At 34.1% G+C, this 21190-nt stretch overlaps 3 protein-coding genes and 1 pseudogene across 3 annotated transcripts; 2 read left to right on the plus strand and 2 right to left on the minus strand.

The window, feature by feature from the left end:
- The first annotated feature begins 246 nt into the window (after positions 1-246).
- Positions 247-793, plus strand: LOC119642495. Its single transcript, XM_038041638.1, has one exon. It carries the CDS (start codon positions 475-477, stop codon positions 640-642), a length of 168 nt encoding a protein of 55 aa, XP_037897566.1. The 5' UTR covers positions 247-474; the 3' UTR covers positions 643-793.
- Positions 794-857: 64 nt separating this feature from the next.
- On the plus strand, positions 858-3330 carry LOC119642494 (lipoyltransferase 1, mitochondrial). Its single transcript, XM_038041637.1, has 4 exons — positions 858-1852; positions 2474-2581; positions 2642-2998; positions 3063-3330. Exons 1-4 carry the CDS (start codon positions 1280-1282, stop codon positions 3225-3227), a joined length of 1203 nt encoding a protein of 400 aa, XP_037897565.1. The 5' UTR covers positions 858-1279; the 3' UTR covers positions 3228-3330.
- Positions 3076-7203, minus strand: LOC119642493 (tyrosine-protein kinase Shark). Its single transcript, XM_038041636.1, has 8 exons — positions 6930-7203; positions 6333-6823; positions 5744-6265; positions 4960-5675; positions 4318-4901; positions 4091-4262; positions 3572-4027; positions 3076-3093 (listed from the first exon to the last, which is right to left on the minus strand). Exons 1-7 carry the CDS (start codon positions 7003-7005, stop codon positions 3703-3705), a joined length of 2886 nt encoding a protein of 961 aa, XP_037897564.1. The 5' UTR covers positions 7006-7203; the 3' UTR covers positions 3076-3093; positions 3572-3702.
- A 5435-nt stretch (positions 7204-12638) lies between these two features.
- LOC119642479 overlaps positions 12639-21190 on the minus strand; it is a 22311-nt pseudogene continuing 13759 nt past the window's right edge.

Consider the following 21190-nt stretch of genomic DNA (forward strand, 5'->3'; position numbering starts at 1 on the left):
CATGCTCTTTTGTCCGTGTTTACATAAATACCGTCTGGGTTGTCAACGTAAATGCATGTCGAAACTATATTCATTGGCGCACTAATGTAACGTAAACATGGAAAATTGAAACGTATTTTAACACCTAATACGTGATGCAGTATGCATATACGTTGATTCTGTTTAACACTTTAGTTTTAAAAGGCCGAATCAGCCTTGGATCTAAAATACTGCTAAAATTTGCAAAATTGGGCATGCCTATGTCTTCACTGACCACACAATAGCAGTATTTTCTATACCATAGAATCGTGAAAGTCAGGTTCGTCAAGTTTTTCAAGGTGCGTAACTGTTAAAAAGGAAAGGAAAACAAAGAAAACCACGAAAATTACATAGGAAAAGCATAAGCTATATGAAATTTTAGGCCATACATAAAAATACGAAACCCGTGCGAAAAATTGCGTAAAAAAAGAAGTTTAAGTTGTTCAAAACCATTGCATGGGGTTTAAAGGAATGAACAGCAAGGATTGTTTAGGACTGCGTTTGCGAGTCTGCACCCTTCATCAAACTTGGAAGTGGTTACATCAAACCGAGGCGTTGCACGAATACTTAATATCTGTTAACGCTGCTGATACTGCAAATCATCAAAAAACTATAATGCTATAATTTTGGCTTATGTCCAAATTTTTCAAGATATCTAATACTGCGCAAACCGTAAAGACTTCCAAAATTTCTCTTAAAAAACGTCGTCGCAAAAAAATCTTTTACGACGACATTATAATACACGTAAAGATAAAACTCAACTATAGAAAGCAAAGAAAAGAAACAGTGACCTTTTGTGTAAAACGAAAACAAAATCTTATGATTTAATTTTTGATTCCAAAAACAAAGTGCATTTCATTTTTAGAAAGAAAATTTCAGCTAAGACAAAAAATCTGTAAGCTCTAGTCATAGTTGTTAAATGAACAAATAAAAAACGGTTCAATTATATCACAAAGATATAAAGTTGTTAAATGCTACCAATAAATAAATAAAAAACGATTCAATTATATCATAAAGATATAAAGAACGGACGCAAAAAAAGCATCAAATTGCCTATAGAATACAGCTGATTCGTTTTACAAACGACAGTTAACTTGATGCATTTATAAAATAAGGGGCAAAAAAAGAAGTCGTTATCATCTGAAGTTACCTTTATGGTCCTTGAATTTTCAATCAAAGCAATCACCAGATATTTTTATATATATTTCATAGCAACAAAGTTGCACTGTTTTTATTAAATAACTTTCATTAATCAAAAGACATGATAACATTAAGAGCAATCGGTCGTAATTCTAAAGGTGCAAAATTGCGCACAATATTTCGTCTGGCTATCTCGCAGCGACAGCTCTCATCATCATCAGCTACTAATACTAACACGACAAATGACGACAGCAGTAAAGATGAAAACAAAAATATTACGAAATGTATATCTGATGCTGAAATAAAGAAATCCGTGTTCATTTCTCAATCATACGATATTTTCACCAATCTTGCTTTGGAAGATTGGCTGTATCGAAACTTTGATTTTAGACATCATCATGTATTACTGTTGTGGGCTAACGAGCCATGTGTTGTAATTGGTCGGCACCAGAATCCTTTTCTGGAAACTAACGTATCAAAAATTATGGGTAATGGGATTATATTGGCTCGGCGAAGTAGCGGAGGTGGTGCGGTATTTCACGACCGCGGTAACCTTAATTGTACATTTTTCACGCCCCGAGAACGCTATAACCGCAAGTATAATTTAAATATATTAACTCGTGCATTATTTCGTGAGTGGGCTATTAAAGCGGACATAAATAAGCGTGACGATATTGTCATCAACGAGAAAAAGGTTAGTTCGCGTCAAGCCCGTAAGTAAGTATCCATTTTGTATATTGATAGCTAGATAACCTATCATAGGATTTCTGGTATACGAGGTCATTTGTAACAGAAAATTATAAGCAAACTTCCGAAGATCAGAAGCACATGCGCATTTTTCGTAATTTCAGGTCTTGTTAACCTCTTTTGGTACATGATTTTATAACCCAGAACGACATTTCTGCATTAAGTATCTTTAATATCCACAATTTAATGGAAAGTTTTTGCTGCTCTAATATTCTACTTATATACCAATTTTTTTGGTCAGTCGTCCACTCTTAATTAATAAATGTGATACGCCTTAAATATTTTAAAAATTACAACTAAAGCAATTGCAATGAATGCGAAAATAGTAAAAAAGGTAACTACATTCAATTTAAAAATTGAAAATGTTTTTATTATATTCGCTGCACAGTATTTTTACTGCAGCATTTTTACTTGTCACAATTATCAATTCATTTTTAGTTTTCTTATCAACTGGTTATTAGCAAATTTAGCTATTCAAATTAAGTTTTTGTTAAACAAGAGTTAAACTGTGGTTTTTTTACTTTTCATCCATTACGTAAATTATTGTTTTTCTGCTTTGACGTTGTAGATTTCTGGGACAGCAGCTAAGCTCGGACATCCGAATGCTTATCATCACTGCACATTATTGGTGAATGCAAACAAAACCCATTTAGGAGATTCTCTTGTTAGAGAAGAGGTACACCCCATCTATTTCTTATGCAAAAAAATCGTTATTTTCATTATTCTTTCGGCTAAGGCAACTTATATAGGCAAAGCCACGGCTTCGAAAAAGTCTGCCATTAAAAATTTATGTGATGTTAATAGCACCGTAAATATAGCGCAGCTACTGTCGGCAATTGGTTATGAATTTTTACGCACTTCAGCCACAGAACTGGAAGATGGCGGCAATATTCAGACCATGAAACAGAGGGGATTTCAACTCATAAATCCAACAGAAAAGTGGTTTCCAGGAATTGATGTTTTGCGTCATGAATTTAGTTCTTGGGAATGGATCGTTGGAAAAACGCCTACCTTTAGCGTTGAAAAAGAATTAGCTCTGAAGACGGACGGCGATAAACAGTTAATAATGAAATTAAGTGTCGGCGTCGAAAAAGTAAGAAGTGCTCTTAGCTCGTAGCTTTTGAAATCCTGTTAACATCCTCTGTTTCCTTCTTCAGGGTTTAATGGCCGATATCAACATTGTGATGCCTAATGGGGATAGATTGCCGGTTATAACCCAATTCCAAAACAAAAGCTTTAATGAGAAAAATTTGAACAATATAGTTGGCGCTCTTAAGTTGGCTTCGACGGACAATGTTAAACAAGCTATTAATGGCTTATAAGGGCTATGTCTAAATTATACTTTCCACAGCTTTATGTTTGTTTATTTTTACGACAATTTGCGAAAAATAAAGATGCAATGTCTTCATTTACTTTTTTTTTTAAACATTAATTATTCCTCTTATGTAAGTTAGTTTCAAACAGATTTTCTGCAGCAGAGAAACTAACAGGAGATTTTTTTAAAAGAAAGGAGCTACAACTTTTCTATATGTCGTAAAACACTTAATATGCTCTTTATTTTCTGAACAAAATTCAGCTAAAGTTTGGAAATTGAAAAAATGTGCACAGATATGCACATAAGCACATTGATGACGTTTAAAAAATGGTGAATTTTTAACTTATGTACTTTTTATTCAATACAAATTTTCCCTCTTTTTATACGTTTTCAGAAACATTAATTGCACTTTAAAGAGAAAAGAAAATGATTATTGATCTCTTATTACTTAAGATTTGCTATTTGCAATTCCCGTTCTAAACTTAATTAATATGGGTTGTTTTAATAAGTTCAACTATATTCTGATAATCCGGATCGCGGGAAAAAAAATCAGTTAGATAGTGAAATGTAGGTCTATCCTTAGCTTTGTAATTCCAACAACTTTGAATTATTTTGTAAATATAAATTGGACAAAGCGGTGGTTGTGGCAAGCGGTATCCACTCTCAATTAATTGAATTGCGTCAACTCCACGGATATTTCCGAATGGAGCTTTACCAAAAGAAAACATTTCCCAAAGTGTAATTCCAAAAGACCAGACGTCACTGGCATGCGAAAAAAGCCCATTGTTATAACTTTCCGGAGCGTACCTGTTGATATGTAAGTCGGAATGATAAGAGCTCTATCTTTTCAAAAATTGAAATTTCACTAACCACTTAATGGGCCACTTGCCGCCTTGGCTAGCTTGGTAACACCCGCCGTCGCTTCCAAGCGCGCGGGACAATCCGAAATCACTAATTTTTGCTTGATTTCGAGAAGCGAGTAATATGTTGCGAGCGGCCAAATCTCGATGCACGAAATGGTTAGATTCCAGATACTCCATTCCTATAAGAATTACCTTGAAGCAAAGGAGTTGTAATTCAATATTATGAATGCATACCACATGCTATTTGCGAAGCCCACAATTTTAACTCATAGTGAACTCTTATAGTGTCTTTTTGTTCTAAGATAAAATGCAGCATCGAACCTAAAGGCACCAACTCCTGCACCATCATAAGGGTTTCCTCCTTTGAAATACCAATCAATTGGACAATGCAGTGGTGTTTTAAGTGTATCATAACGGACGCTTCTCGTAAGAACTCCCGGCTATTCGAAGGGTAGTGATCGTCACGTAATGTTTTAATTGCGATTTCTCGACGTTTTTGAGATAATCCACTACTAGCTTCTGGTTGAATAAGAAGTCCCTTGTAGACTGAACCAAACTCACCTTCACCTATTATCATCTCAAGCACCAAATAGTCTCTTGGTATAAAGTAATTGCATGCGGTTTTACAATTTGTGACCTCATCCCTGTTTGATGTGTTTGATACAAGGTAACTCAAGTTCTTGACATCTTTAGCAGTCCCTGAATCAATATCAGGCATTACAGCCTTATTCTCTAAGATATTACCTTCTTGGGACGTATTCATGGAACCTTCTTCAGTGATAGCTACATATTCCTCGGTACAAGATTGATGATAAATGCTGAAAAAAAATTGATTTTGCTTTTATATAACAAAATTTGAAAGCCTGCGTAACTTACGTTTGCTTTCTTTCATGCTCAATAACCACGTCGCTTTTTGTGAAGTAGTCAACTTCATCTTCAGTCTTCTCTTCAAGACATATTTTGATAACCTCATCATTCGGAGATAAGTCTTCTTTAAAGTTCGATGCCTTTTTAACCACGTCAACGACTGAATTATTCTTAGGGACATTATAAAACTCATTCATTAATGGAGTGGATATGTTCGATTCATTAAAATCTGTTGAGAATGAAAGATTTTTAATAAAATCCTCCGCCTTTTGTATTCCTTCTTCACTAGATATTTTTAACTTGTCGTTGGTCGGATTTATATTTGACGTTGTTTTATTTTCTTTTCGTAAAGTGCCTTTGTTTTCCACATTTTTCCTGGGACTGCGTAACCTAAGTGTACTAAAAACAGATGTTGATATTTCTTTTGACCTTTTTTTATTGTTTTGTGCATTTTGGAATAACTGATGGGACTGCTCTGTACAGTACGAAGTATTTTTATTTACATCCAACTGATCCGATCCTTTTTCTAAACCGATAAGAATATCCAAAGATTTTTTATGACTTGTTCTTGGCATAGTAGAAAATAAGGGTAGCGGCGGTTTTGGCTTTGGTGTAATAGGATAGCGGAGATTCACGGGCAAACCGTCAGCAAAATGCATAAAATGTTCAACTAAGTGTTCTAATGATGGCAGATAAGGGCCGTCGTCAATAAACAAAAATTTGGACTGAAGATAAGTCTGTTATTATTGCACAGCAATTTTTTAAATTTATTATTGCGTTAATGTTCACTTACTGATTGGGAAATAATGAAATTTTTAACGGTATTGTCGGAGAACATCGTCAAAACATACCCAGAACCAACACTTTTTCTATCTGAGAAGCGGATTAAAAAACAACCAGCCGTATCGGTTTCGGCAGGGGATGAATTCGTACTAGTGTTAACACCTTCTGAATTTGTATTTCGCAAAGTTTTTGAAAATTCCATTAGAGTTTCTATTGCTTCGTCACGTGTTAATGTCCCGTGATACCATTGCGATTTCGAAGTTCTTGCTGGAGGCAATATATAACTTTCCAAAAACGCAACCACTTCTCGATGTCCAGCACGCTTCGCCAGGTCAAGCGGAAATTCGCCTAGTGATGTCCGAGGTAAAAGCGGCGCATGAAAGCCCAGCAATTCTTTCACTGCTTCTAGATTACCGTATTTTGCAGCCTCATGCAAAGGAACATAACCATTTTTTATATTACGACCTTGCACATTAGCTTGTGCTAGAAGAAGTGATTTTATAAACGATCCCGATTGATACCGGCAAGCATACTAAAAGATATATAAAACATTTACTGTATACATAGGTGTTAAACAAAAAATTTATGAAATACAATACATGCAGTGGCATGTAGTTAGCGGTATCCATACAATTGACGTTAACACCAGCTTTTATTAACAGTTGGAGCATTTTCTCATCCCCATGCAAAGTGATTAAATGCATAGCAGTTTGACCATCGCGGTTTTTGGCATCAATATTACGATAGCCACATTTCAATAGTTCTGAAACAACTACGTAATTATTTTTCATAACTGCACGATGTAGAAGGTTGCTGGTTCCTTGACTCCGAGTGTCATTAGGGGGTGGATCTTTACGTATGAATTTCGTCAACTTCGTGACTAAACCGTTTGCAGCCTGCTGATAGAAATCCACTAAGGTTTCTAAACCATGCAATATTTTTATTTTATCTTCGATTGAGAAGAAAGCGTCTTCACCGTGACGTCTTATTTGATAATGGCACACTTCTCCTTGAAAAAGCAATGTCAATACAAAATCTCCCGTGGCCGTACTACTTTCGCGTATTAAAAATGTTCCGTCCAAGTTTTCTCCTATGTTAATATAATATATGTACATATATAATTAATTAATAATATAATTAATATATATATATAAATATTATAAATGTTCACAATTAACTAGCAAACATTTTTCTACCGTTTTTAATTAGCTCTTCCGCATTTTCTCGACTAAGTTTTCCGTGATACCAGCACAAATCTTCATCTCGATTCATAATTGAAACTTCTTTATTTTGTCTTCAAGTAAAATCTTGTCCGAAAATTTCTTCCACTACTAACTTAGCATGTATATAAAATTTATAAATATCTTTTTGGAAACGTAACTATAACTACTTTTCAGATAAATTTGTAATTAATTTTTTTTTTTTAACTTAATTGTTACCAATAAATATTATTACAGTACAGGGCTGCCAATTTTAAATGTATATCCACGTAAAGTGACTGTGTATTTTTTAGTTGACTAGCTCTCATTTCGACGAGGTGCGTTTCTTTGTTTACAACGAAACAATCAAAAACAAAATTATACAAACGTAAACAAAAGCAAAATTATGGAACATTTCTGATAAAACGGTATGGAGTTAAATAATTTTATATAATCCATATAATTTCATATTTTCATTTCTTAGGAAAATTTTGAATTGATAAGTTGAACTTTGATATATACGTTTTCATTATTATTTTATACAAAACAATATATTTATTCAATACGAACTTATACATTTATACATGGAGTGCATAATATTTTAAAATAAATTACTAATCATTCCTAGTTTTGTGTTACGCACGTAAAAAACAACTTTTTAATTGTCACAAAACATCTTACAGCCGATTTATTTTTTATATCCTTTATTTCAATAGAAAGTGCAGAAGTTGTGCCAGTTCTTATTTCCTTTCTTAGCCGTTTCATTTGCCAGGCCTTTAGCGAAAAGGCGATACCGTCGTTAAAAAAAAGTCACTACCATTCCGTTCAGCCTAAGCTTGCTTTTTCATTTTGGGAGGCTTACGACAATATGGGTCAATCTATGCTTCAAATCGCTTCAATATTGGGAGTATTTCAATCATCGTTTATTGTAGAACAACGCGTCACAAGAACATGAGAAGCACAAGAAGAAGTTGCTTGTATTAATTTTCCCTGAAATGTATTCAAAAACCTCCTTTGATACACGAAGCTCTATCGGTGGCAAAATGCGTATTCTAATTTACATTGTTGACAAGTATATAAGATCATTTATTTAGACATTTTCGGGTTTTTGAAGCGCATCGCAGAGCCTTTCTACGTGTCAAAAGATTATTTCTCCGCCAATCTCAATATTCCTCTACTTCCAAGTAAAGTAATAGGACGAAGGGAACATTCCGCCTTAGGTGTAAATTTTCCTCAGTATTAATTGATGATTTAATAACAATCTTTTTACTTTTTTTATACTCGTTTAGTAGAATGGATTTGGGCTGCTGATGATAAGACCAATATACCCAGTAAAGTGATGAATTTTTATTACTTGTTGATATTTCGTGCATTATCAATGAGAGCGACAGTATGTGATCACGTATGGGAAGATTGATGATACAGAATTGATTGATTGATTGAATTTTGGCGAATTAAGGACAAAAGAAAAGTTAATATACTTACCTAACAATACAAAAATTTTCTGGATTGTTTGGAATTTATTTTAATTTCAATTTTCAGCTGATTTCTTATGTAAATGCAACTCTAACCAACCAATACTAACGCAAAGCTTCATCAATTTTTCTTAGTCCTGATTTGATACCTTTGATAGAGCGTTTCTCGCACCTCTTGTACATACGTATAGTAAAATAAGTCGAAACCCGAAAATGAAATCTACCTAACGCTCCATATAATCAGTGATAAAGTATTATCTCATGCTAAGCTTTGCGGTTTAACTGGAATAGTTCGAAAGTAATAAATAATCAAGAGATTTTTTTGGTTTGAGAAATTGCACAACTTCAACTTTTTTTTAAGCTTTGCAGGCTCGAGAAGTGGTCATATGATTTTATGCTACTTAAGTGAAAACAATAGATAGATCAACTATCCACTGTGTAGCATTATGTGCTATTGTCGGTCGATCACTCTACCAGATTAGTTTGCAAACGCTAGAGCAGTAATTTACTGTAGAGTTCTTGGGAGAGGAGAGAGGAAATTGAGTAGGCGACGATTTTTATTTTCGAAAAGAAGCTTTTCTTTTGAATTTGGTCTTTCCTGGGAGATATTATTTATTGTTTTTTATTAGATTTCTAGAAATATTTGGCAGACGGTGGCCTATTAAAGTACTATTTGTGCAAGTTATAATATGAACTATACTGATTCTGAAAGGACAATCATTACAAAATAGCAGACAAACATAGACATCTCTAAATGAATAAAAAGTACAAAATAAATTTACCAGTGCCAGCTGACCCATTCCGTCATTTTATTTCATTTGACTCTCACAATTTTCCTATTGAGGACTTTAAAATTCTTCGTAAACTGCTGACAAGACAAATAAGGATTATATATATACCAAATAACCGGATACATTCTGCTTACAAGCTGGAAGAGATAAGGATCCGTAATTGAAGAAGCAAGCATCATCAAAATAACCAGATAACTTTGTTTTGTGTTAATCTATAGTCCTATACTTTTGTTTTCTCAATTGAAGCTTATTAGTGTACGAGAGGGCGCATTCGTATCACCTGATAAGTTCAGTTATTAACAAGTAAATTTAACTTTTTCTTTTTTTGGTTTGACACAACGTTATCCTAAATTTCTTTTTAAATTAGTTAATAATGATCAATATATAGAATATATTTATTGTTACGAAAATCCCAAATCCACCAGTCAGCCAAGTAGTTTTCCCTAATAATAAATTTCCTAAAGAAGGAAAAACAAAATGAACATTCGCAGACGGCTTATGCAGCTGCAGGCCGATGAAAACGATTAGCGGAATAGCAGACAGGTAAAAGCTAAGTGCACATTCGTAGGCGCGTCATGCAGCTGCAGGCCGATGAAAACGATTAGAGGAAAAGTAGGCTGGGATTAGAAATAAAACCATAAATTTAGGTATAGTAACATGCTTGTAAAAATGTATATAAATAGAATATTCGTGGAAGGGAGAATTAGTCGGGCAAGAACATTTGAGCTGAGAGTACGGCCAAAATAAATTGTGAATAATCTTACATGTAAGAAATATAATTGTAAACAAATACTCCTACTTTTGTGAAAGACAAAGTAGTAAAATAAAATAACTTTGAAGTGTATTTCTCTTGATCAAAATATCCACGATCCAGTGATACGGACTGTATCTTACAAAAGCGAATTTCATAACAATGTATACATTTACACTCAATTTAGGTTATTATATATTGCCTTTCACACATCTTGATTTAATATAGTTTTATTAAAATAGATACGGTTAATACTTTTTTTGTTGTCAATTTTATTTTGTGTTTTTCTCTGAGTTAAACATGATTAATTAATTGGAAGCGAAACCGCATCAGGACGGTATGCCGTATTGAATATAAAAAAATTCAATCTGACTTTACAAACCCTACCCTACCCTCCTCATTGCCTCGCGAGTGTTCTATGCTGAATATCGCGTCAACTTTTGTGTTGTTTATATATGTATGCTTATGCGTATATATAATAATATAAAGATATTAATATTCCAAAATTTATAAGGATTGCAGCTTGGCCATTTTACATGTGTACAAAGAAGTTTGTGAAACATTTACATAAAGCAAAGAGAAAAAAAGCCAAAAAATTATATAGTATTTCGATGACCGAGTCGGTTTATCATCGTTGACGTTAGAATTTCCCTCACTTCCTTCGTCATTTTTTGAGATCTCTTGGTTCTGTTTCAACTAATTTGTTAATATTTTTTAATTTATGAATTTAAAATATTAATATGCAAGAAGTGGAAAGTTAAGGCTTATTAATTAATGCCCCAATGCAAAATTGGTGGTACACTTGTTTGGTGTAAAACGATCACCATCGCCTCCAGGTGTTTTGGGGCCTTTGTTTGGAATTTGATTCTTCTTCTTTTTTGTATTCCATGACTTACCTGGCGTTTATGTAGCTACGCTCGTACCTGACATTCTTTCGCTTTTACACAAATTTTGCTTACGACTTCATACAAAATATTTATCGACCGTCTTTTTTGCTTCTTTTTTTGGGAACATTTCTTAAAATTCTACAATAAAAATGATTACATGTAGTCCTTCCAATGTTAATAAAACAATGGTCGGAATTTTAAATGCGAAACCTTCTAAATTAGAAATAGTCAAAATACCGTTCTATACGTATACGCAAACAAGATAATTATGTTCGATTCCTTTATTTCTGTCAACCCTGTCTTACAAACAATTACAAAACGAGAAAATTTCAATACTACAATGTAGGCGTGGCTGCGTACAAATACTGTATGCTCGTCCGTTAAATGTAGATGGAAATTTTTATCCATGCCAATCATTTCATTGTTCTTCTGCATAGTAAAGCGTATATTTACTAATAATACTATATTTATAGAATCAGTTAAAAAGTTTCCTAATGTTACTTTTAATTTACAAGCTTTACGTTCTTTTAAAATCAACTGAAAACGTGAAGTCATACGAACTTGTTTATTTAATTTTCTTATTCGTGTGTCAAATGTTCTTCGTCAAAATTATTATCCATAAATTTGCGATTACAATTACAAAAGTTATAGTGTAACTTAGTGCATAGTGAAATATGAAGATTTTCAATAATTTTCTAAAATTTCGTTTAGGTTATTTATCAATTATGTTAATTAATCAACAAATAGTATATATATTAGTATATATATATTATGTACATGTATGTGTATAAGTGTGTACGGCGCAAACGTTTGTTAACCCAAGTCCATTATGCAAACATAAAAATGTTTTTTTATAATTTTTTACTATTAGGAAATGCATATTAAAATATAAAAAGAAACCACACCAAACATTATTCCAGCAGACAAAAAAATTAAATAATTTCAACAACTCAAAAAACATTGGGTAATTAATATTGCGGTTTTTTTCATATAAGGAAGGATACGAAGATAAAAAACAGCATATTATTAAAAATTAGTATTCCTTTTTGCTGAACAACGTAATTTAAACGTTTTGACATACTTTACGCAATTTTTCTTGAGGGAAACAGAATTTATACTTTTTATAAGAAGAACTTATAGTCCATTTTTCAAATTTAGACGGAAGAGATTGAAAAACTATTCAATCTTTTTTATTAAACACATTGTCTTTTTTTCGTTCATCGAGTCTCTGAGCCTTCCATCTCGATGTTGCACTATGAATAATATGCCCTTTATTTTTAGTTGATGGGAAAATGATGAGCAAAAATGCTTCTTTTATATCTAAATATGTTTATTTAAATAAATTTGATTAAAATATTATTCTTACTACAAAACTCATATATGTATATTTATGTATATACGTATAAAAAAAACTTAGCAATTCTTAACAATTTCATATCGCTACATAAAATTAATATGAACTTCAGTTTATTATGATTTAACTTAACTAAAAAAGTTTCGAAATTTTACTTTTCATTTATTTTATTATTTGTATTAGAATCATATTTTATATAACAGATTATTATTTAGCAATTTATTATGAATTTGACTTCATTATTTTTTTTGGTTTACTTTTAAAAAATAAACGAAAATATATAAAAATAATATATTTGATTAAACGATGAAATTTTCTTTTTTACGCTATGAGTAATTATCAAAAATGGAGAAAGCTAAAAAAGGTACAAATAAATATGAAGGTGAAAGAAATTCAAAGAATCTCTAATTATATGGTTATTTAGTCTTTTTTAAGTATTAATTAAGTTTTAATGCGTAAAGTAAAGATGTGTTATGAAAGTTGTTGTTGTCATGTTAAGAAAGTTAGGAATTTCTTTTTTAACATTATGCTTGAACATTTTGTAAGATATAGACTTTTGTAGCACATCTGAAGTGGCCAATTGCCCTTGTTTCGTGCAGGTGTAGAGAATTTCATGTGCCGTTGGTGATAATCTGGATATGGGTATAGATTAGAGAGTAAAAAGATGAGAGAAAAGCGCGACAGCGAGTAAAAGAAAAAATAAAAATAAAATTTCCTTGTATGGTTTTTTTTTTTTTTGAAAAGTAGCTTTTGGAAAAAAGTATATCTTACGCATCGATGCTTGCCCCGGGACCGGAATCTTCAAATAATACTTCTGCTCTTGTACTGATTATGTAAATTAAACACAATGAGATGACGAGAACTACGCAACCAATTGAGAAAGTAATTGTCTCATGTAAACGTGAAGGACGAAGAAACATACCGGCGCTAAATAGCGCCCAAGTTGATTCAGTCCATGTTGAATATTCCCTGAAGTCCAATTGTAATCTAAAAAGTTTACAATAAGCTGATATTGATAATATAACTACAAAAAAAAAGGCATCGTTACATACCTTCTATAATAAATGCAGGGCTTAAAGCCGGAGAATAGTTTTGTGTTGTAAAACGACATTCATCCTTACCATCGAAACCGGCAAACCAATGACGTGGCAAGTAATTGCATTTACTTTCGGTAATATTTTCCAATTTATTCGATAACAACTAACCCAGAATACGATAAGTCCAACCAGTTGACTCTTGAGGACTTCCGGCCACACTTATATATCTATTTGGCGGTATCTGCGAAGCTGGCAAACTATTCGGTTTTGAAGCAGCTTTAAAAAGTGGACAATTAGCTGACATTGTAAAACAATAGAGAAATTCATCAATCAGTAATGGATTAGCTAATTTATTGGATGTATAATTCTCATAGGTTAACATTTCATACAAGGCCATTGCAACCACTGAGGATATATTTCGTATTTTCATTTGTATTGAGTCAGCCGGGAAATAACGAAACGCTTCATCTATGGACATAAGTTGAGTGTAATTCCGCGAAGTGTTAGCATAATGAAACTTTATGTTAACCTCGTCATCATAAATCGAATGATAATAACGATTTATCGGCGGGGTATTTAGTACATAAGCAGGAACTGAAGTATTTTTACGTAAAAATGATTGAATAGAACTAGGTGGCATCTCGTAGCCTAGCGAACTATTGAATTCAATATTAAAATCATATTCTTTACGGGAACCTTATCGTTTTAGTTTACTTAGAAGTTCTTTAGCTTGAGGAAATTCACTAATGCTGTGTAATGTGATTGAAGATATTTCGTCAAATGTATTTAAATCCAGCACAAACCCAATATTATCGAATGTTATAGATGGGTTGCGTGTATAGCGTGGGGGAAAAGTTAAATTTTCCAAATCAAATACTAATTTTTGAGAACCGGTATAATCATTGAGCTACACTCACAAGAGTGCCCAAATCCATTAACGAATCCATGGCGTCCAAACCTGCAAATTTTGAATTAAATATAAATAAAAATGTATTCTCTGATTACCTCACCAGTTAATTCAAACATTGAGGTGCTATCTAGGCGGCAAGTGACCATTATATATTTCTCTTGATTAGCAACATGGTCAAGAGCGTTTTCAATTTTACGTGGAAAGAGAGTGACAAAGCCATTTTTACCCTCCAATGGGTAATAGTAAGGCGTACGCCCTAAATTTATAAATTTCGTGCGTCTCATGCATACTTCAGTACTGACGGCGCCTACATAAATGTGTTCACTTCTATTGCGGAAAGACATCTATGAGAGTGTGAAGCGTACTCAAAATTATTAAAGCCTTCAAAGCATTTAATAAGTTTTTTGATTTCATCTTGATCAGGCAAGTAATAAACCGGAAACGGTAAATCTTCGTAGAACAAACCGGTGCCCCAAGGATTCCAAGTTCCTTCTTGATTATTCACCTTACATGTGGGTGATTCTGTACTGTTTGACAAAAATATACCACTGTACTGGTTAGGACACTGCAACTCGTGTGAGAAATTCGTCATTTTGTCGGTGTTAGAATCGATTAGCAACACCACTGAAATCTTACGACCCCCTTCACTCTTTAAGCGCATTATATTCTCAGGAAAAGAGGTAAGGCTTCTTAAAAGAAAATCAAAATCTGATTTTTCTTCAATTAAATGCAAAGCACCCACGAAAGCAGATTGAGTGGCTAACAAAAAAAAATAAAGCAAAAACGAAAACTAAGAAAATTCGATTTTCTTTGAAGTAAAAACAACTCACAGGAACATCCTTTACATTTTTATTGGGAGTGGAATATTTGCATGCGCTGTTCTTGGTACAACCATATTTGGTTTAGTTATGCCTTTTTACTCACGCGCATAGTCGCGAAAAGCTTTGCAAGATAATACAACAAATTCAGTACCACCACTTGTCATATAAAAAAAAAAATAAACCATTATGAATAGTTTTTTACCGCTACTCTCTTTCAAACTAACAGTCCCGCAGTTGTTGGGGCCGCCCTGAAACAATTTGCAGGCCATGCGTATAACCTCTGCTTCCATTTTACAAACACCAGGAAATAAGTGGGGATGCAAAGGATTTCTATAAGAGGCTTTACCGTAAGCTTTAGTCACCAAATCGATGAGCTCTTCATCAAAACCCTACCATCGCGCCAATCGCAGTTACCTGAAAAAAACGAAATATATATTTGAAATAATTTTTTTTAAGAAATAATAGTAATAATAATAGAAGAATTGTACGAATACCTATATGCAAGTGTTTATCGATCATTTTCAGTATTTTTTCATTACTTAAGCCATTTTCTGGTAATTCAAGATTGTAATAACACACAACTTTTCGAAATTTCATTTTCAAGATTTTGATTTGTTTTTGACAATTCCTCTTATGGCATACAGAAGGAAGTTTTTTTACAAAGTGGAAAAATTTCTTTTTGCTTCGTAAGCAAATACCAGCAAAAAGCACATAAATTAGCATTAGAATAGGAAATGTTACGTTATAATTAATAAATTACTTTCCTCCTGATCGGCGAAATTCCATGGCCAAGCAGCACTTAACACTACAGTCTGTGGCTATGGCTATGGAATTTTATAGAACTATGCTTTGCTACACGTGATTTCAACTTTTAACGGCACATAACTTGATAACAGTTACTTTTCACATTAAACAATTGCAATAAACCCATAGAGTCAGCGAATACCGGAGAGCCACAGTCGCTAAATCCCTGCCATACCAAATACATAGGTATACACCTTACGAACTTATTTAATTATATGCTAACTAAATTCGATTACATCTATTTCTAGATCCTAAGATTTCCTATACCTTTGGTTGGCGTATCGTACACGTAGATCAACCCCGTCATAAAACGACACCGATTTCTTCACATCTAACATATTTCATTTTTTCAGTAAAAGAGAGCAACCTTAATAGCATGTCGGATGGCGAACAACTCAATAAGAGTCGAGGAAAGTTCCTCCGCCACTTTGACTCGATGTACTCTTTTAGATAGATGTGCATATATATCGTAGTCGTTGTAATAAAAAAGTACCTTTTCTTGGCATAACATCCTCATACAAGAGGAGTTGACATTTTGCTTTGAGGTAGCGATCGATTCGAGAATGTTCATGAAGACTCTACAATTGTTGGAATTGAACCTATCCTATCAAAGATATGACGAAGTTTTTGATATCAAAATGTGTAGCTGCAAGAGACAGTATCACTGAGAGATATAACTTCCTGAAAAAAGGAAGGATTCATCATCTTGATCTTAATTAACTCTTTGTCAGCACAAAAAAGAGCTCTTTCGGAAACCGACCACTCACCTGATATGATATTGAGAATATGCTGAGGAGTTGAGGGAGTCAGTCCCGTGCAACTTTTTAACATTCGATTTTCAAATGCTTATACACGTTTCTCAATATATTTTGGGAAATTGCAACAAGTGGAATGTCCAAATTCAATTTTGGACTTCACTAGAGATTTGTAAACGGTCAAAGCATTTTTGGGAGGAAAGCCTGCCTGATTGTTTGTCATGAGTTTGATTATGTTGCATCCAGACTGACAGTCTTTGAATGCCTTTTCATAATGCTCACAAAGGGTTAAGCTGTCATTTAAAATTCTCTCAAGAAAAACACGAAATTGATTAACTGGGCATGTTGGGCAAAATAAATAGTATTTGTTTTGCTGGGGTTAAGATATAAATTAAGATCAGCGCATGCATCGAAAAACAAGTTCGCTTTCATCGAGAGGTAATTGACAGCAGCTGGAAAAGAGGAGTCCGCAGATACAATTAGGAAATCATCTGCATATTGAAAAATATGAGTTTTGTCATCTTGAAGATCATGCGAAGAAGCTGCGTATAGATTGAAGAATATGGGACTTAAACAACTGCCTTGGGTGTGGATACCACCGTATATTTCAACTTTTTCAGTACCCAATACGAATACACGCTTGGATAAAAAATTAACTATCCACAGCCGCATTTGAAGAGGAATCGAAAAGTTTAGGAGAATTCTACCAAGCTTAATCAATTTGACACAATCATAGGTTTTGCTGATGTCCAGAGAAAGTATGACAACCATTGTCTCTGCTTTTTTTAAGCTAGCTATAAGAAAACATAGTTCATTAACACACATATTCGTAGATTTGCGTCTTTGATAGGCGTAAGAACTGGAATAATGTTCTCAGTTTTCGGGAAGCCAGTTAGTCTCTCCTTAACCATGAAATTGATAGTCTTTATGAATATAGATATCAGTGAAATTGGTCTGAAGCTACTTAAATCACTTAAGTCTTTACCTGCCTTAGGAATGGGAACTATTTTGATGCATCGCAAATCTGAGGGTATAAAGATGATGGACCAGCAGTTGTTAATTACATGCAAGAGAATGCTAAGGCATCCTCCAGACAGTGCTCTGAGCATGTCTCTCCGTCTCCGCATGTTAACTCCGTCACAACCTGCAGCAGTAGCTCTCTTTATGGAATGTAAGCAATGAGAAGAGTGCAATGAGAAGAGTGTGTTGTTGAGATTACTAAAAGGAATTGAAGGTATTGTAATCGGATTGACACTTGAAATATAGCTCTTAAGCATATCAAAATATCTTTTATTATCATGGTCATTCCACACAGCACATCCGCTTAATTTTCGACTAGAATGTCGATGACCTTTGATATAATTCCAGAAAGAACATGGGTTACCATTGCCACATAAGTCTTTAATCGCAATAGTTCTGTGTGTCCTTTTCGTCTTTCTAACCGCAGATCTCCATTCTCTCAGTGTTTTCATATATTCCACGTAGTTGGATGGATTGGCATATTTACTCATTTTTTTCTTTGCAGGTTGGTATTTGCGAAAAAGTGTTGACAGCGAAGAGTTCCATCAAGGTTTAGGTGAGAAGGACTCAATGTCAGGAAAGTCGGTTCTAGCAGACCAGGCATTTTGAATTGATGATAAATGGGAAGGAAGATCAGCTTTAGAAAGGCGGTCCGTAAGCAAGTTGCGTGAAATGAAGTTTTCTATTTTCTAAACGGAATTGTGGCAACTGTAGAATAAAATGGAAGAGTGCTGACTTTTGCCAATGGAAACGTTGGATATGTCCCAGTTGAAAGATAAAATAGTTGAATTCGAGAAAGTTAGATCCAAGACACTGCTCGCCATACGACCATTCCGGTCACAGTGCAAGTTAGTATTGCCATTATTTAAGACACCGAAACTGCTGGAATTGATGGCATTTACAAGGATCCTGCATTTGTTGGTCGGGACTTGATCGCCATACAAGCCATGTCTTGCATTGGAATCGCCAGCTAGAATCACATATTATTCGCCGCCAAGAAAATCACATAATCTCGGAATCTCATCACGAAAGGTTTGTACATCGAGACTGGGTGGAAAATAGCATGATACTATGAAAATATTCGGCTTAAGGTTCATGGTTTTGATGATGATAATGTCACCGGCAAAGTTATAGGGGATACATCTGAAATTGACACCTTTTTTAACTAATATGCTAACACTACCATAGCCATCATTTCGACATTTGGTGGCTGAAGCATAATTCGGAACTTCAAAACAATTTTCACCTTTCAGAAAAATTTCACTTAAGATGCAGAAATCAATCCTATTTGAGTTCAAGTAAAATTCCAAAACCGACAGATTACGCCGAACACTGTGGGTATTATATTGTAAAAAGGAGATCATATTTAAAATTGAGAAGGAACCCCAGCGGATTTTCTCATAGTGCTGGGCGCTTGAACGGGGGGAGAATTGGCACAAACAAACATTTTCTCTTCAAATTCTTTAATAAGACTATGAGGGATTATAGGCATCATTAAATTTATTTTTTGTTAAAATTTTATTGGCATTTTCATTGTCGTCCTTACATGAAATGGCAGAGGCGTTCCCCAATGAAGGGAAGTTGTCGTCATAGGAGATGTCGTCAATACATTCAAAGTAATTAGACGAAAACTTCTCTTGTACTTCTTTATACGAAAGATTTTTAATTGTCATGATCCTGTGGCAAAGTTGTTGGCGTTGGCAGCAAAGCTGAAAAGCAGTTTGGTTCTGCCCCTGCTAACAACTTTTAATTCTTGCAAGTCGTACATGGTGAAAAAAGAGATCGGAATTGATATTCATACGATTCCCTTTAGCGTTTGCGCACGTTTCGACAAAAACAAAAAAATTGCATTTCGACAAGCAGTCGTACAAATTGATCTCGAGATTTGGGGCGACTGTGGCGCCCAAATCAGAGGGCTTGTCGAATGACTGTTTACTAGGCGCAATTAAAACGTTTGCGTTAGCTTCTCCGTTAGCAGATAAAAGAATTTTATTCTCACCCATCCTCGATCTCTTGGTGTACCCAGTGGCGTTTATATAAAAATCTTGATAACAGTCCCTATCAGTAGTTATAAGATTAGACCCAGTCTCCATAGGGACACGGGCTGATGTTGTTTTGGTTGTTATCGCGGGGCACACGAAAAAAGGAAAAAAGAATCACAACGAAAAAACAAAAAATTTAATGTATATATTGCTTTTTAATTTTTCTCTCACTTTCTTCTTCTTCCTTCTTTCCTTTTCCTCATTTAAATTTTTTTCAAAAAATTTGGTTACTTTATTAAACCTCTTTTCCTTTTTTCAAATATTTAAATTCTCTTTTTTTCTTTTTTTTTCACTAACACCGGTAAAACACAAAAATTATCCAGCTGCCGTTTGCAGAGATGACGTGTTGTGTCAAGTGCACAGATGAATTTAAACAAATAAACACGAGTCAAATTTATTTTCATACACATTTCTTTAGACCCGCGGTCGCTTTTTGAATTTGCGTAAATATAAAGGAAAAAGAAGACGAATATGAAACTCACCATAACCAACATTTCTATAATTTAAAAATTATCTTTAAAGTGGGGAAAAAAAATTATAGTCAGGATTATAGAATAAAAAACTATGGTGTAGTTAGCACTGGTACCATGTGTAATTGTTGTTGTAATTCGTAATTTGTTCCTCGATTATTTGTTTACTTATTGTTACCATTTCTAAATTTATAGTTTATTCGTTTATTTTTTAAATTGCATATGAATTTTAAAGCAAAATAAAGAGTAAATGAATAAAATAGATAGAAGAGTCTTTCATTTGAAATGTATGTCTTGCAACGACCTTTGTTAAAAAGAAGACGAAGAACAACATTATTCATCTACTCATAGTTTCCTGTTGAAAGTCTAGAGTTTCCCGTCAACTGCATGGACTTGCACAACTTTTCTGTTCATAATGTGAACTTTTCTCTTATTAATTCATTTGGAGTTCAAAAGAGGCTCGGTATGTTTGATGTATTTAAACTGCACTCGTTTCTTGCTCATCGTATCAAGACCTTATATTGGTTTGGCACCGATCCACCTGACCCATTTTACCACTTCTTCTTCTTGGCGAACACGCGTACCAGCATAATCCTGGTCTTCGGAAAAAGGGAACTCGTTCTATTACCGTTGCTTGTAGCCGCATGCCTATTTTTTTTGCCGTCATGTACTGCCTAATTGTCGCGTAGAAAATTTCGTATGCTCTTTGGAAAGCTTCATTGACTTCTTCGGTTGGTAAATCTGGTTTCAAATGTTTTGAAAGCCACGTCAGACTATTCAGCTTATTCCTGGCAACCTTGCGACCTTGTTTCAAATAACAGAAGGTGTCTTCGTTCATCGTGAACTCTTGTAGGCATTCCTCGCAATGCAGCTGCTCACGAATGTAGCGTGCTATACCATATCCTGTGAGCAGCCTCAGGGACTCTTCAAGTTTGCGGCTCAGCGGCTGAGTGATTAGATTTTCGAATATGTCACCGTCAGGGGCGAACGGTTCAAATTCGTCATCTTCATTGGCCGGTGCTTCAAGCTTGTACAGTAGTTTTTCAATGCGGAGGTAGTCGTCCTTCTGCTTGACTCCTTCTGCCCAGCACTCCTCCTGTACGTTTCTCAGTCTTTCGACCAGCGCAATTATTTCTGTAGA

This window comes from Glossina fuscipes, unplaced genomic scaffold, assembly GCF_014805625.2.
Source record: "Glossina fuscipes isolate IAEA_lab_2018 unplaced genomic scaffold, Yale_Gfus_2 224, whole genome shotgun sequence".
NCBI classification, from domain to species: Eukaryota; Metazoa; Arthropoda; class Insecta; order Diptera; family Glossinidae; genus Glossina; species Glossina fuscipes.